This window comes from Podarcis vaucheri (assembly GCF_965113315.1).
Source record: "Podarcis vaucheri genome assembly, chromosome: 2".
In the NCBI taxonomy this organism is placed as follows: Eukaryota; Metazoa; Chordata; class Lepidosauria; order Squamata; family Lacertidae; genus Podarcis; species Podarcis vaucheri.
Window position 1 is genome coordinate 9,112,322 of NC_138760.1, and position 17,028 is coordinate 9,129,349.

The window sequence follows — 17,028 nt, forward strand, 5'->3', positions numbered from 1 at the left end:
CATGGCACTTGTGACATTCATGTGGCAGCACATGATGCCATAACACCAGCCCCTGGGCAACGGTGTGAAGAAAAAGATGTGTGCTTCCAGCAGGTGCATTTTAAAAGCGTGTGGTTTTTTTCCCAGATTTCACCTAAAAATCCACACATTCAGTTGGTGTAACAGACCTGCTGGTCTACTTGCGTGCAAGGGACACAGAGACTGGGTGCATACCGTTCTGTCCATCCCTACCAGTGTCCAAAACAGCTGCACCGTTCTGTATGAATGTGCATGTGATCCATTCTCTTAATTCCCGCCCCACCCAAAAAGAATCTGGTCTCTGTGCCTTTGCAGGACTATATCCATAGCAGCCACGGCAAAGAAATGGACCTCCTCCGCACCACCGTCAAGGTGCCCGGCAAACGCCCACCCAGAGCCATCTCTGCCTGTGGCACCTCCTCAAGCATCAACGGTTTGGTCAAAGACGTGAGCAGCGTAGGAGTCGGGGACACCAGCAGTAAGTGGCTTGTTCCCACATCATGGGCATAGCAGATTGAGGATGGGAGAGCACTGCAGCGGTTGTATCTCTGACATGAACAAAAAACCCCCAAACCCTTTCAAGTTGCTGGGGTCGGAGCGGGAGAGGATTTTTAACTTCAACCGGAGACCCCGAGTGCTTTGCTCCTTCCCTGCCCCAGCACCTTTAGGGATCACACTACAACACACTGAGTCTCACGTGTGGCCTGGACATCTTAGCTAGGCAGGTTGATGCCTCAGTGTGAGACTCAAATGGGGTTTCTTGGGCAGCAACAGCACAAAAATCAGAGCTCTGACACTTGCAAGTTTGCCAGGGAAGGAATACTTGCATGGTGTTTGGCTGTGTAGGTGTGTGTATAATTACTGCTTGTTAGTTCACACTCCCGATATGTTGTGTTTTCTTTATTTGCAATTCTCTGAGATTCCAGCCACTCGCAAAGCCAAGCGTCCCCCCTCCCTTTGCACTATGATGTTGATGCACTCACACTTTTGTTTAACCTTAATTAGTAACAGCCAAGGAAGGGTGTAACAGAAGGAAATGATGAAAAACAACAAAATAGTGTTTTTAACAAACGGCTGGCTCAGCTATGACACGCCTTCCTACATGGGAAACATCCTCGTATTGGGGGGGGGGAGAGAGAAACCCACATGTCATGCATGATGGTTGAACATGTGTCTCTTTCTCTGTACATGTGCATGCTGTCATGACAGGCCAGTTTGCACATGCCATGTGCTGGGAAACAGGTGTGTGAGAGATTGTCAGACAATCTGTGTGTGAGTATTTAATGCTTTGCATGTGAGAAAGTTTGAAGTGGCTTCCTCCTGAAATATTTTTATTCTACTGATCCAGACATAGGAATCAAGAAAATAAGTCAACCTCTTAAAAAGTGAATCAGCTGGGAGCAGGAAATAAAAACCACATTCTGCTCACAGTGTTAATGCATTAAGGCCAAATAATTAAAGACATAAGTGATCTAAAATAGGGCTTCCACAAGCTTCATTCAGGTGGTCTGTGGCATTAAATATTCATACTGCTTTTCGATTTTTATTGCTTCTCATATTGTATTTTATTGTATTATAATTTGTATTCCATTGAATGCAAATTGTAATCCAATAAAATACAACATGATCAGCAAAAATACAATTAAAAGTCATGCAACATCTAACAACATTGCTACAACAAGCAGAAAAGGCATTAAATGTTCCGCCAAGAAAATCAGCACTTTTCAAGTAGCCCATGAGAACTGTTTGGGAACCACTGAAGTCCCAGATGACTCCCTAAGAAACACACCCACCGCGTAAAACAGATCAACAGTATCAAATCATGAACATGAGCTGGGGGACATCACCCAAAAAGTGGTGCGTGGGCGTTCAAAAGTCTGCAAATGTGCATAATATTTCCCAGTCTTCCAATTAATTCCAAAATGGGAGGCGAGTCCCTGGGTATGTCTTGGATTACCCTTATGGTCATAGGAAACAACATCAAAAGGGAGAAATAGCTTCCATTTGGGATTGAATTATGTCCGATGAAAATAGAAATATCGTCCCACGGCGATGGTACCTTAGAAAGGAAATGTCAAGGTGAGCAGTTCTGTACATTCCAACCACTCCCTAAACAGCATGCAATTTGCCCCCTGATGGGGAGCGTTCGCCCTTCCTCCTTCTCCTCCTCCTCCTCCTTGTACATCAGAACCATTCACCTCTTTCCAGCAGAGGATGTAAAAATCCATACAGTGGGGCCTCTTGTGACCCACCTGCATATCACCCCCCATGACTGTCTGCTAGGATCTTGACACCCCCTCCATGCACTTTCTGCAGTCTTGGGCAGGCAGCAAACCCAGGAGATCTACTGCTGCCATGCGAATAACTTCCTGGAACTACTCCACAGCAGTTCTTCTAACCAGCCTGGCAGCGTGTGTCTACGTTAGGCATTTGTACCCGGAAGATAAAAAGAGCCAGCTTCAATAAAGCTTCCCTGCTTTTGTCACCATTTTACCACAGGTGACCAGGCTAGTGGTTATTTACAAGGTTGGTCTATCCAGCTCCTCTTAATACGTCCCCATTTGTGGTTGGTGGGACACAAGTTATGTACATCTGCTGCAAGGAGTTCCAGCTCCAAAACACAACATTCCCTTCCTGCACGATTGCAGTACAGTGGTGCCTCGCAAGACGAAATTAATTTGTTCTGCGAGTTTTTTCGCCTTGCGAATTTTTCGTCTTGCGAAGCACGGTTTCCCATAGGAATGCATTGAAAATCCAAAAGGAAACAAACTTGCAAGACGTTTTTGTCTTGCGAAGCAAGCCCATAGGGAAATTCGTCTTGCGAAGCAACTCAAAAAACAAAAAACTCTTTCGTCTTGCGAGTTTTTCGTCTTGCGAGTTTTTTGTCTTGTGAGGTACCACTGTAAATGAACTCCACGATATCTTCGGGTTTCCTGAAGGTGCTGCACACCTTCTCCTGCTCTGTGAAAATGCTCAAATCGAAGAATTGATTCCCATCTAATCTAATCAAAGCTCTAATAAAAAAAAATTATGATGAATTTTGGCTTTGGGCAATTAGCTTAACTTATTAAATGGAGTCATATTTCTTTGTGCCGAGGTGTCTAATGGTGCCAAGTTGAATTGGAGCATTTGCTAAGTATAATCGTTTCAGTTTAATTCACAAACCTGGAGAACTGAATTTTCCCTTTAGCCTTAGTGTGGGGAAAACAGCTGTAAGATGAAGCAGCAGCGCCCCCTGCAGGAAGCCTTGCAACTGCAAGAATTTTCCCTTGTATGTACAGCACAAGTGGAAGTGGGGATAAAGACCAAGGCCCTTTTATATCTGCTGCCTCATTCAAAGGTGGCGAAATTATAGCACCAGGGGTGGGATTGGCGATGGGGGGAGAAACGGGGGGCTAACCAGTGGCCCGTTTCATCTCTTGAGCTGAAGATACGCTCAGGAGAAATTTAGGCTTAGCTTTGGACACGCTGCTGTGATTTCTCACGGGTTCAGAATGATGAAATGGTCATGTAAATAACTACCCCTGGTTATTATGCTTCTCCAAGCCACAGCCCAGGGGTCCCCAAGCTTTTTTGAGAAAAGGGGCACGTTTAGAAATCTCAGAAACTGTTGTGGGTGCCACAAAATACCCATTTCACAAAAGAATGCTCACTGGCAATGCTCAGAATCCATACCCCAAACACCTACACCTCCAACAAAACAAAAAGAATGCAGGCCAAGAATTTTTAAAAATCAGGTACCCCCCCTCCTCAAAAGCCATAGTTATTTAGATGAACTCAAATGGGAAGAGCAAGAGCCCTTGGCCAGCTCCAAGTGATGTCTTAGGGCCCCATGAGTACTATGTTGAGGAACTCACATCTAGGAAACTAGGATATTCACACCTTGAGAGGCCACAGTTTTGATGTTGTTTAGTCGTTTAGTCGTGTCCGACTCTTCGTGACCCCCTGGACCAGAGCACGCCAGGCACTTCTGTCTTCCACTGCCTCCCGCAGTTTGGTCAAACTCATGCTGGTAGCTTTGAGAACACTGTCCCACCATCTCGTCCTCTGTCGTCCCCTTCTCCTTGTGCCCTCCATCTTTCCCAACATCAGGGTCTTTTCCAGGGAGTCTTCTCTTCTCATGAGGTGGTCAAAGTACTGGAGCCTCACCTTCAGGATCTGTCCTTCCAGTGAGCACTCAGGGCTAATTTCCTTCAGAATGGAGAGGTTTGATCTTCTTGCAGTCCATGGGACTCTCAAGAGTCTCCTCCAGCACCATAATTCAAAAGCATCAATTCTTTGGCGATCAGCCTTCTTGATGGTCCAGCTCTCACTTCCATACATCACTACTGGGAAAACCATAGTTTTTACTATACGGGCCTTTGTTGGCAGGCCACAGTTTACTCTTGTGCAAATGCTTTTCATGCAGAAGGTATTAGATACAGGTTTCCACCTTTTTCAGCTGAAACCTGGAGAAAACCTGAGAGATTTTAAAGTGCTGATGAAGGTCAGAGGTGGCAGTTCTGGGCCAGTTGTGCGAATGTCCTAACTGACACAGCTTCATAATTTCATTCTCTTCCCCTCCACCCAGCTTGCCCCAGTCCAGGTCTGCTGAATCCTCCTGTCGACCCAGCGATCAAACTCTTAGGCAAACCTGAGCGCCTGCAGCGATCTGTGTCCTCTTCCAAGGCTGGTAAGTTCAGCACAGACCTGGAAGCTCCCAGGATGGAGGAGAGAGGATGCTGGGAAAGGGCTGCTTTGAGCCCAGAGGGAAGGATGAAGCCATGTGATCTGTTTCTCCCGCCTGTTTCTGCAGAGGTAGCCATGGCTGCAGAAGGGCTCTCCAGCCCTGGCAGCGGTGGGAAAGACCCACCTCCATCCCCTATGGTTGACAGAAAGAAGCACAGGAGGAAGAAGCTGTCAACTCCTTCAAAAACAGAGGGGTCTGCAGGGCAGGCAGAAGGTAAGAGGCAGCTGCCTTGGTTTTGTCTGCAAGGGAGACTGGCTCGTGGACTCCTGGCCCCTGAGAACCTCACTCTTTGCCCCTCCAGACTGCGGGGACAGACTTAGGAATGATGCACTGAGCTGATATTTTAAAAAAAGGTGCCTGTAGTGACATCACACTGACCCTACATTTCAGGGGTTAACATTTTTGAGATCTTAGAAGGACCACCCCGTTGTTTTCTAGGGTAGGAAAAGTTGTGGCCCCAGCTGGTTTGCTCCTGGTAATGTAAATTTCCATAAGTACAGGAGAAGGAGTTTGCTCACCTCACCATTCAAAATAAGTAGCCACATTCCTGGGAAGACATGCATATATTTGCCAGAGTGACAGTCTTTGCACAAGAGGGAAGACTCCCTTCCACAGTGGAGATAACATCTATTGCGAACCCCCAAACACTCCGGCCAAATTCCCACTTCACATCTTCCTTCTCCCTCAGAAAAATGTAGGGAATGATCCTGTGAACTGGGATTGGGTATTTACCGTGATTGACAGGGGAGTGGGGCCATCTGCCTGTCAGTCACCTTACATCACTGTGAAGGCAAGCTGCTTTTCAAAGGAAAAATGGCTCCTGTGATGATCTCTGATCTTATGAAGTTGTCTGTGGAGCAGATTGTTGTCTGTGGAGCGGAAATGGTCTCTGCTGGGACCAATGTGGTCTGTGAACTGGAAGCTCCCTCTGCCTGATCTAGTGGATCACACTAGATCATGGCTGGGGAACCTGTGGTTCTCAATGTAGTTAGACTCCCAAATCTCATCCGCTCCAGCCAGCATGCAAGGGTTCATCCACACATCCACTTGTCCCCTGCTTTGTAGGCATGGGTTCAACCGGTTTTGCCTTTGCCCGACTGCTTCCCGCTGGAAAACCCATTCTTTAGTGCTCAATTGGAGCATATGTCAACCCAGAGAAATCCAACTGATGTTTGGTCCGATTTAGCTCTAAAGAATGGATTTTCCTGGGGGAAATGTGGATGATCCCTAAGAGTGTGTGATGGCCACACCCACTCTTGGCCCCATAACTTGGCCAAAGGGTTCAAGGAAAATATTAGCCACCCCTGATCTAGAGGAAAGGCCAGCACTGTCTTCAGCCTGCCCGGCCTCAGGAAGTACGAATTTAGACTGCGGGGAGGCCATGCTGAAACCAGTGGGTTTTTTTGAAGGGTAACACCCCACAGGTTCTGAGTCTGGAAGGCACCACCCTAAGTCCAACTGGGCTTCCCGCTCCCACCCCCACCTCTTCTGTTCTGTCTACACTTAGGCAGCTGATGTGAAGCCTTTCATTTCCACTCTTGCGGTTTTGCTATATGCCCCCTTGCCCAGGAAGGGTTTGTCGCGGCTCACGCAGCTTCCTCCCTCACTCTCCCTTGCGACTCTTCACGCATCCACCGCCACTGCCACCCCCTGGGCCCGTGGGTTCTGGATAGCCTCTGCTTTTTTTGGTTCTTATTTTTCTCCTCCTCTGAACACTCTCCCCTTTCTTCTTTTCCTCCCTTCTCTTTCTCTGCCTCTCGCTTCCTGCTTCCCCTCCGGACCCTCCGCAGCCAAGCGTAAAATGTGGAAATTAAAAACCTTTGGTAGTTTAAGAAATATTTATAAAACAGGTAATGAGTGGCGGGGGCAGGCGTGAGCTCCTTTTGTGCCGTGGCGCCTGTTGCATGCGATTGTGCTTACATCGTGACGTGCAGCCTGCGTAGATGTCTGTCCCCAAAACGCTTCCCCCGTGGTCAAGAAAGCTTCCGTCCTATTCTGCCTCTCCTTAACAACCCCCCAGCCCCCGGGGAGTGTTAAAATGTCCCTCCCTGCTCACATTGGGTTTGCAAAGGTGGCTGAGCTCCTGGAATTCCTTTAAGATGGCTGTTTCCAAACTGTGTTCCACAGAGCCTGCGGGGCTCCTCAGGGCTTCCTCAACTGGAAGATCTGTAATGACAGATGAGCCCCATCTCATCCTGCACTGTACAGCCTTGGGGATTGCTGGGTGTGTCTGGAGTCCCCTCTTAGTGTGTGCAGGTGAACAGGAAGGCCCCATGGGTACCCTAGAATACATTCCCCCAGAAACCTCTGCCGTGCCCAGAGGTTCCTTGGCAGGCACGTCAACAGAGGACAGAGAGCCCTGAAGGGGGAGAGTTTGGAAAGCCACCACATTGTGGCATTATGGCACCAGCCCCTTTTTAATGCCCTGGTGGTTGTCATTGTTGTGTTCTTCCACCAACCTCATTAAGGGTTTTGATGAACTAAAAAGTTGCTTGTTTGCTTGTCACCTTTTAGTTGCCCTTACTAAGGGCACTGCTGTACCGCTAACTTTTGGAGATTTTCTTGAAGACTCCGGAAGTGACTAAGGCCCATTTATTCAAGCCGCAGGTCTGGGGCTGAGGGGACCTGAGTTCAAGCCCCGCCTCTTCTGGACCCCACAGCGTGTGCCATTTTTTCACTCCCCTTGTCCCCCCTCCCATCTGTAACATGGGAACTGGCAGTTTATAGCACGGTTGGGAGAGAGCCGGCAAAAAAAACCCAGGCAAAACACACGTTGTACAGCATTCCACAACTTCAGGGCGCTATGTAAATACTTTTGCAGTAGCAAATACGTTTGCACGTTGGCAGTGGCAAATATTTGAATAACTGTAATCATGGGACTCGTGCTCTCAGGAAGGTGTGTGCCTCAAAACTACTCTGCCTCTGACTCTCCTTATGGGGTTTGGGGCTGTTAGCGAGCACAAGCCGTGGCTCTTGTCCATTTCACTCCCCCTGCAGGGCACCCTCCCCATTCTCTGGTTGTGTTGAACCTGCCCCTTAGGGGAGCGCAGGGAGGGAAAATATGTGGGTTGGAAGCCCTAGGATTCATCCAGCCTCCACTGCGGTCCAGCTGGAACCTGCTCTTTTGTATCCACAGAGGAGGAGAACTTTGAGTTCATCATCGTCTCCAGTACAGGGCAGACATGGCATTTTGAAGCCAGCACCATTGAAGAGAGGGACTCCTGGGTCCAGGCCATCGAGAGCCAGATCTTGGCTAGCTTGCAGTGCTGCGAGAGTAGCAAGAACAAGGTACTGATCCCTCCCCCCAAAAAACATGGGGACACTTACACACAACTCTACCCTGCAATGATCTAGGCTTGCCTGTCTCAATATTGGCTACCATGTAGTTGTCATGATCACACCTTCCACTTAACGTGTTATATAAAGGTAAAGGGACCCCTGACCATTAGGTCCAGTCATGGCCGACTCTGGGGTTGCGGCGCTCATCTCGCTTTATTGGCCGAGGGAGCCGGCGTACAGCTTCCGGGTCAAGTGGCCAGCATGAGTAAGCCGCTTCTGGCGAACCAGAGCAGCGCACGGAAATGCCATTTATCTTCCCGCTGGAGCGGTTCCTATTTATCTACTCGCACTTTGACGTGCTTTCGAACTGCTAGGTTGGCAGGAGCAGGGACCGAGCAATGGAAGCTCACCTTGTCGCGGGGATTCAAACCCCCGACCTTCTGATCAGCAAGTCCTAGGCTCTGTGGTTTTACCCACAGTGCCACCCGTGTGTTATATAGATGGGCCTTTTCTGTAATAGCTCTGCATTTTCCCAACACTCTCCCCATTTTTCTGGCATCAGGGAGGAACATCCCCACCCCACCCTGGGTATTTGGTGGTGATGAGTTTTTTTACTTTGAATAGGGAGGGTGGAAATGGCAGCTTGCATAAGAACCGTACCAAAAAAATACAACAAAATCAACACAAAGAGAGAAAACAGTAGAAATCCAAACATGCAGTGCAAAAGCTTGGGGCGAGGTAGGGTTCTCGATGGACCTCCCTGCGTGGAGCATTCCATAAAGCAGGTCCCATCTCAGAGGCTCTGTGATCCCATTTGTCTCAGTGCAAATAAGGGAAGTCCATGGCCCAAGGCAATGTCTCCAGGGGCCACCCTGTTGCAGTTGGGGGTGAAGACTGGCATGCAAAGCGAGAACTTTGCTCAAGGTTTGAAGAGGGACTGAACTATTGCCCTGGCGAGGGAGACCAGGCTTAAGCACTCTGAAGAAAAGGCTAGCAGGAAGATGCACCCTCTGTCTCTATCCCTACAGGCTCGCATGGACAGCCAGAGTGAAGCAGTGGCAATTCAGGCCATCCGTAATGCCAAAGGCAATTCCTTATGTGTGGACTGTGGGGCCTTGAGTAAGTATTTCTCTTTTGTATGCAGTCGGATCTAAAGAGATTCCAGATGTGTGTGTGTGTTTTCCCCCTGGGTGGCAGTGATTGATCCTTGGGTATTATTAGCACTAAAGCTATTGAGATATTAGTGCTGCCATTTGGCACCACACAGCTCTGCTTTCTGCCAGTTCCTTAGGAATGGGTAGTTCCCTTTCAGCACGTTGGTTAATCCTGTCTGGAGACAAGAGGATCCAGGGAGTATTATGACAGCTTCTATGTAATCTTGATTTTATGTGCTAGATGCTGTGCAGAACAGAGAGAGGGTGTGACTTCTGCCCAAGATGAAACAATCTATGATAGGCAAAATGCCATAGTTGCAGGTAGGGGAACAGGAGTGAGCTGGGATTGAGTGCGTTTAATTCTTTTAAAAATTTTATCCCAGCCTTATTTCACGAAGCAGCGTACAAAAATCATCCTTTATCTTTACAACAGCAGTCTGAAGTAGGTTGGACTAGAGTGAGGTCTAGGCCCAACGTCCCATGGTGAGCAGGGACATGAACCCAGGTCTCCCTAGTCCCTGTCCACTAGATCAGCCTTCTTCAATCTGGTTCCCTCCAGATGTTTTGTATTACAATTCCCATCAAACCTGAACATTGACCATGCTGGTTGAGACTGATGGGGGTTGTAAGTCTGTGAAGCAATTGAACTTTGCTGTCCTGGGTTGTTTGTATGAATTCTGTTGCATGTCTTTCTTGTCTGTTCATTTGGGGTATTGTAGCATTAACTTGATAACTCCTGGGGCTCAGATGTGAAGGCAGTAGAAAATCATTGTTTCACTCGAAGATGGCACAGTCCCTTGTTTATGGGCAGGAAAACCAAAAGCTCCAAGCTTTCTTCAGTGGAGCATATGATTGTCACGGGGGAGATAGAGGAAACCTTTAAAAAGAGAGGTGAGCAGTTCAAGGTGGATCTTGGCATGATGAGCATAAGCTTTGTGCAAGAGTAAGGCCCCATCTTCACTATGCATTTAAAGAGCATCATGCCACTTTAAACGATTATGGCTTCCCCCAAAGCATCCTAGGGACTGTAGTCTGCAAAAAGAGCAGAGAGCTAGTAGGAAATTCCTATTCCCCTTTCAGAGCTAAAATTCCCAGTGGTTTAACAACCTCACTTCCTAGAGAACTCTGGGAATTGTAGCTCTGTGAGCTCTTTGCAGGGGGCGAGAGGAGCCTTCCCTGATTTCTGATTGGCTGGCTTGTCTCACCCCCAGACCCAACCTGGGCCAGCCTGAACTTGGGGGCGTTGATCTGCATTGAGTGCTCTGGCATCCACCGGAACCTTGGCACCCACCTCTCCCGGGTCCGCTCCCTCGACTTGGACGACTGGCCGCTGGAGCTCACGCTGGTCCTCACCTCCATCGGCAATGAAACGGCCAACAGCGTCTGGGAGAAATGCACGCAAGGACGCCGGAAACCCACTTGCGAGTCATCACGGTGAGTGCAGGGCAAGCTGCCACTGTAACACAGCCACAACTGGAGCCTCCAGGACCTAAGGCTACAGTCCTGTGCAGGAGCGTAATCTTGTTGAAAGTCATGGGCATTAAATTCTGAGTCCACATGCGCAGAATTGTGCTGTTAAACTACCAGTTTAGACTGGTACCTGGGGTAGATGGGGGAACTTAAGCAATTGCCACACTTTCTGTCCAAGTGGCTTCACTTTGCCTGGCTTATTGTACCCATGACTGATTAGAGTTTGCAGTCCAACTTAGTAGCTACTCTTAAATAGTAGTAGTAGTAGTAGTAGTAGTAGTAGTAGTACTTTGCCTGGCTTATTGTACCCATGACTGATTAGAGTTTGCAGTCCAACTTAGTAGCTACTCTTAAATAGTAGTAGTAGTAGTAGTAGTAGTAGTAATAATACAATGAGTTAAAGTAAAAAAGAAAAAGAATACATAAAACATATTAAAAGTCAGAGGAAAAACAACAATATAAAAATAAAATATAATTAAGATTACAGAACTATATAACATATATGTAAATGAAGGAACATACTGTTTCTCTCAAATATACATTGATTCATGGGTCACTATGGTTTCAGTAAATAAGTTCCAAGTATTGTTAAATTTGTGCATACATAATCTTCATCTGGAAACAATCTGTTCATGGGTTGCAAGAGTTGTCATGTCATCTATCCATTGATCAAGAGAGGCCATATTTTTGTCCTTCCAATGTATCAGTATCAATCTTTTTGCAGATGTAAGGGCACAGAGAATCCATTTACATTCACCGATTACAAACTCTAGGTGTACATTGCTATGCGGTTTGCTCTTTCTGTTTAGTGCTAGGCTTAGACTCAGAATGATTATATTGCAGAGTTGGGTCCCTGAGAATCATCTCGTTTATTCTTCAGTTGGCAGGATGATCTTCTCTACTTAAGAAGGACCATGCTGGGTGGATCATGCCAACTGTTCCATCCAGTCCTGTTTCTCACTGGGGGAAAGAAACCTCAACCAGGGGGTCATAAGCACAATTTCCCTTCCCTTCTGTTCCCCTTGTATTCCGCAGCATACAGACTCCGAAACTGGAATTTGCCTATAGCCATCATAACCCCTCTTTCTCTCTCTGTCTTCCCAGGGAAGAGCGGGAGTCATGGATTCGAGCCAAATACGAGCAGCGGCTGTTCTTGGCACCGCTGCCCCCCTCTGAACTTTCCCTCGGGTGCCAGCTCTTCCAGGCCGTGCTAGACCAGGACCTGGGTGCGGTGCTGCTGTTGCTGGCCCACAGCTCCAAGGATCAGATCAACGCCCCCACGGGCGACAAAGACCGGCGCTCGGCGCTGCACGTGGCATGTGACCTGGCGCACGTGGTTATTACTCAGCTTCTGGTCTGGGTAAGTTCTTGGCAGGGGACGGTGAAGAATGTTGGGGATCCAAGGGACGCAGATGTTCCCTTCCAGCTCTCTTCGTGTGCCCTGGGTCAAAAAGGATTAAGGCCCTATCTGCACTCTACAGTTAAAGCAGTACCATACCACTTTCAACAGTCATGGCTTGCCCCAAAGAATCCTGAGTAGTGTGGTCTGTTAAGGCTGCTGAGAGTTGCTAGGAGACCTTTATTTCTCTTCCCAAAGTTCCCAGGATGCAGGGGTTGATGGATTCATGAACCACTCTGGAAATAGTAGCTCTGGGAGGGCAATAGGGGTCTCCTAACATTCCTCAGCTCCCTTTAAACACAGAGTGCAGATGAGACCCTTATATAGGGAGAAAGAAAAACAAGAGACAAGCGTCTACAGGGGCTGGCATAGAGCTGACTCTCACTTTGTACGGCTAATTTAGGTCCCCCTCTTTCATGCCACTTTTTGTATACATTGACTAGAATCTTTTGAGTTATTCATCAAAAGCACCATTTCCCATGCCCTAGCTCCAAATCACATTAAGACAGTTCTGTGGTAGCATGTACAACTGCATTGTGGGCTCTTTAAGAAATGATTCAGACACTTGTATCAGCTGAGATTTTTAAAAGCTTAAAAAAAAATAATGCAGAGCATCCATGGTCCAAATCTAAAGCCCATGGAGCTTTAACCTGCAATCGATATAAGGGAAAGCGGCCAGAGTTCATTAGCAGAGCATGTGATTTGCACGAAGGTCCCAAGTTCAATCCCTGGCATATCCAGGTTTTCAATATATATATATAAAGGATCAGGTTGCAGGTGACGTGAAATACTTCTACTTGAGACTCTCTGCCAATCAGAGTGGACAGTACTGGGATGGATGGACTAGTGTAGCTTCTAATCAGTGTGTCCTCCCACCAGCAGTTTTTGGCAGTGACCATCCCAGGCCAAAGTATTTGTGCCGCTTAGCAAATTTCCCCAAACTTGCCCCCCCATCCCACCCGCAGTTCTCATGGTTTAACTGTTCTAAGTTAAAATCAAAACAGTACTCTAGACAGTGCTAGCAAGGGTAAGCAGGATGCCTAAAAATGTTGATGGACCATTCCATACACAGGATAACGTGGTACTAGGTTGCAGCAGGGGATGGCTGGCTAGTGTGCTGCTGGGGCCGTATGTCAGCTTGGCAGGTTGGAAGTGTCTGCTGCATAGAGAGTTATTTACTGAAAGGCTCTTTGGAATGGATGGGAAAGAAGGGTTGTTTTAAAAAATTTAAAAAACCCAAGATAATAGTCACAGGTGGTTTGGCAGACTCCAGAACAAACCAGGCCCTCCCCAAACACAGCCCGATCATAACTGAACCCAAGCAGCAGGGCAGTGTCCCAGCCCTAGGAAGTTGTTCTATCCTGCCGTTACAGCTGTGGGAAAAGCAGGAGAGAGTCTGAGAAAAAGCTAAGAAGGGAAGTACGGTGGTGGTGAGAGAGGTAGCCTCTGGACTGAGAGAAGTGGTGGATGTAAAGGGAAGCCGAGGGTGCAAACGTAGGCTGTTGACTCAGTGAAACCCTAATTTCCCAATCCTCAGCATGAGCCTCCGTGTATGTTTGTGTCTTCCTTGAGTGAGCACCTTGGGGTTCCTAACACGGCTCAACCGCTCTTTCCCCCACAGTATGGGGCTGACGTGAAGGCGTGCGACGCCACTGGGCACACAGCCCTCTTCTACGCCCGCCAATCAGGGAGCCAGGAATGCACTGACATCCTCTTGCAACACGGCTGCCCGAACGAAGGCTACAGCAGCATCGCCACCCCTGGCCTGCGCCGGAAGAGCAGCAGTGCCAGCGTGGGAAGGACCGAGGCCCGAACTGCCCTGGTGTAGCATCCCAGGGGGAGCCTCTTTCCCTATCCCAGTGGTGCAGCAGGGGTCCAGCAACTGACGCCTCTTCTCCCTAGGGAGACCCCACACCCCTCTGGCATCCGGACTACGTGCCAGGGAGCTTGGATCATGAGTTCCCGTCTCGCACAGGATGAGGAGGTGGTGGCCACCCAGAGCTCTGCTCCAATGGCTCTGCTTGGCGCAGGCTGCCGCCGCCGCCACCCGAACCACCTCGGCGGCTGGCGACTCTCCTCCCGACTGCCAGGCCTTGAGCTGCTCTGCTGGTCTCCAGGGCAACAGCCATCTCTAAGGCAGGCCGCCAACACCTGCGGGGAAGAGAGAGAGCAATGCGCCCCAGCGCTTGGAGTGAAGGATCAGGGCCCAGGATGGCTTTCTCTTCCCAGTTACTGGGGACTTTTAGAAATGGGGAGGGCGGGGGTGGGCAAGTGGTGAGTGGGGGTTTTCCTTTTCTTTCTTTCTGTGTTTGTAACAAGCTTTGAAGGTGGAATGTAAATCAGTGTTATTGGAGTGGTCAGTGACCCAGCCTCACCTAACCAACTCTATGAGGGCCCAGAAAAGCTTGGCTGTCAGGGGAAAGGTTAAAAAGTGGTCCAGCGAGTCTTATCTTTTGTAAGGCAGTGCGCAGGGGCCTAAGGTTTGAGAGGGGGCCTTCATGCCATTTGCAGAGGGAGAAACCCTTTGGCCTTTCCACATGGCCCTGCCAGGCCTCTCCAAATAGGCCACCCTCCCCTTTCAGTCTTGGCACCTTGATTCCTTTCCCTCTGGGGAGGGGGTGAGAAGGCGCTGCTTCAAGCCTTCACCTTTTCTGCCTTTCAACAAGGTTTCTTTTTGGCCCTAAACCGCCATGCGCACTCCCCCTCCCCAACCCACCATTCACCTGCCACTGATCTGCCCCCTGCTCTCTCCTCATCCCTTCAAATCACTTTCTGGTTCCTTGGGAGAGGCTCCCGCCATCAGCCGCCAGAACACTGCCTGCCAGCTCAGACGTGGCTGTTGTTTGCTGTGAGCGCAGCCGGGAGAGTGTGACAAAGGACACCGATAGGAAAGCCCAGGCCTTGGCTTTTAAAACAAGAGTGCTTTTTAGAAAGGGTTATTTGTTGAAAACTAAAGAAAAAAGGCCCTTCCCTCCCTCCCCATCACCCAGACACCACCTCCACTTCCTTCTCTGGCTAGACTACTGCTGTTTTAATTTATTGCTTCGTAAAACTCTTCCCTCTCTCTGGCTGGGCAGCATGTCTGGGGACAGGGTTCGTCGTCCTCCTGTCCCATCACTGCAGCAGAGGCACCTGTGTGGTTTGCGATGAGTGGTGTGGCCTCAGGCTTTATTTCAAATCCGTGATGAGGGTCATGGCAATGAATTCCAGGAGGAAGGTGAAGAGGCGCCGACTCCCCACAGTGCTGGCTGTGGCTCAGTTCATTTCTGGGCTGCTTTGTTCAGGGCTGGAGCTAACGAGTGGGCCAGATGCACAAGCCCACCCCGGCCACATCACAGAGGCGCCAGGCCTTTCTTTGCCCTTCTGAATTGGACCACACTCATGAATGTATTGGCGATTGTGTTGCACGAGGCTTACAGGCCCTGGGTGGAGGTGGAAGGGCCTGCTGGCAAGGACTATCCTGCTGCCACTGCCTCCTCCCTTGCAGAGTGAAGAAAGCTGGGCCTGGCACAACCAGATGTTGAGAGGGGCTACCTTGCACCTTGGGCCCCTGCGCTCCTCCTCCCCCTGCCTTGGAGGACTAGAGCCTGTGGTCATGAGGGGGACAGGTGGGGTATGGGGGGGGCTCTTGGAGACTGAATGTAATTTATGCTGTTGGGCATGGCAGTTCAGCACAAGGTTCTAGGAGAGCCTCTGGTGCAAGCCCTCACAGTGGGATGGGATTATAATACCTCCTGGGGGAAAATATGAGGTTTGGGGGTGGGGGAGGGGGGAGGGGGACGCAGAAGTGCCAGAGCTGATAGTATTGGCCCTGTGCCGCTGTTGTAATCTCTTGGATTGTAACTTGTAAGTACGTGACAATGTAAGAAGATGTAATAACAAAGACTGGTTATTCCTTCTTGTGACTGTGGTCTGGAGTTGGATTTGCTGCTGGGCGGGGAACAGTTCTTACTCGGTTTCCTTCCTTCCGAGCAGAGATTAAAGCAGGAAAGGACGCCTTTTAAGGCCACCTTGACTTGCACAGGTGAGGGAGTAGGAAAGTGTTTGTGGCCACAAGAGAGATTATCAAGGCTGGGTGTCAACAGGTTGGTGGAGGACTGGCTGCACAGACACTTCAATGCTGCTCTCATCTTGAGAGATCTCAGAAGCAGCAAGCAAGTTCACCCTGCCTGGGGACGCAAGAACAGAACAACACTCCTCTGCACATCACAGCAGGCAGAATGTTTCCCAAACCACACAGGTCTGGTGAACAGGAGGGACTATAAACAAGAGGACTAGAGAGACAGAGAAGGAGAGTGTTTGCTTTGTTTACATACCCCACCCCAGTTAGCTACACTGCTGGATCTGATGCGAGGCCTCACAAAATACTAGCATTAACATGAAATCCTGCTTCTGGGTAAGGTTGGTGATTCAGAGATTTTCATGTTGCTTCCTTCCTTGGCCCAGGTGTGCAAATCTGCTGGACTCCGGGTCCACAGGAGCTGCAATAAATGCTGCTCTTCAACCAACTGAGCAACCAAGGTTTCAGGTGCTGCCTACAAACCAGTTTGTTGGAGCAAGTGGTATCACACCTTAACCAGGGATGTTGTCTGAGCTGCAACAAAACGTGTGCTGGAACTAACTCTGTCCACACAGCACATTCCAAGTACATGCACCACCCAACAAATCATTCTCATCGTATCAACAAAGCTTCTGTCCATTCTTGTTACAACCACAATCCACTGGTTTGTAGTAATCTCCAAATGAAGGCAGTTCAATTTTTGAGTTATGGAAATTGGCAATCGGCTAGCACAGAGTTTAAAAGGAGGGAAAGTGTAGCCAAGGGGGAAAAAGCCCACTATTAGTTTGGATAAACATTCCACTGAGCAATACGCCATTGCAGGTCCCAGACTATCCTTGGCCAACTCCCTCCAAGCAGGCTTCGTACCTGTGGCTGGGTTAATTACCACCAGCCATTGTACTGCAAGACCTGAAACCAC

General features: G+C 49.0%; 1 protein-coding gene across 3 annotated transcripts in view; it reads left to right on the forward strand.

Moving 5' to 3' along the window:
- AGAP2 (ArfGAP with GTPase domain, ankyrin repeat and PH domain 2) overlaps window positions 1-15,951 on the forward strand; it is a 122,188-nt gene extending 106,237 nt beyond the window's left edge. For 2 of the 3 annotated variants that reach the window (XM_082205380.1, XM_082205378.1), the window contains exons 11-19: window positions 334-496; window positions 4,589-4,690; window positions 4,814-4,960; window positions 6,538-6,597; window positions 7,884-8,035; window positions 9,055-9,145; window positions 10,392-10,614; window positions 11,755-12,010; window positions 13,671-15,951. In XM_082205380.1, the coding sequence (XP_082061506.1) occupies window positions 334-496; window positions 4,589-4,690; window positions 4,814-4,960; window positions 6,538-6,597; window positions 7,884-8,035; window positions 9,055-9,145; window positions 10,392-10,614; window positions 11,755-12,010; window positions 13,671-13,877 (1,401 nt within the window). In that variant the 3' untranslated portion in view covers window positions 13,878-15,951. The remainder of the gene's footprint in view (window positions 1-333; window positions 497-4,588; window positions 4,691-4,813; window positions 4,961-6,537; window positions 6,598-7,883; window positions 8,036-9,054; window positions 9,146-10,391; window positions 10,615-11,754; window positions 12,011-13,670) is intronic. The other variant, XM_082205379.1, reaches the window with a different exon arrangement.
- The last annotated feature ends 1,077 nt before the right edge of the window (window positions 15,952-17,028 follow it).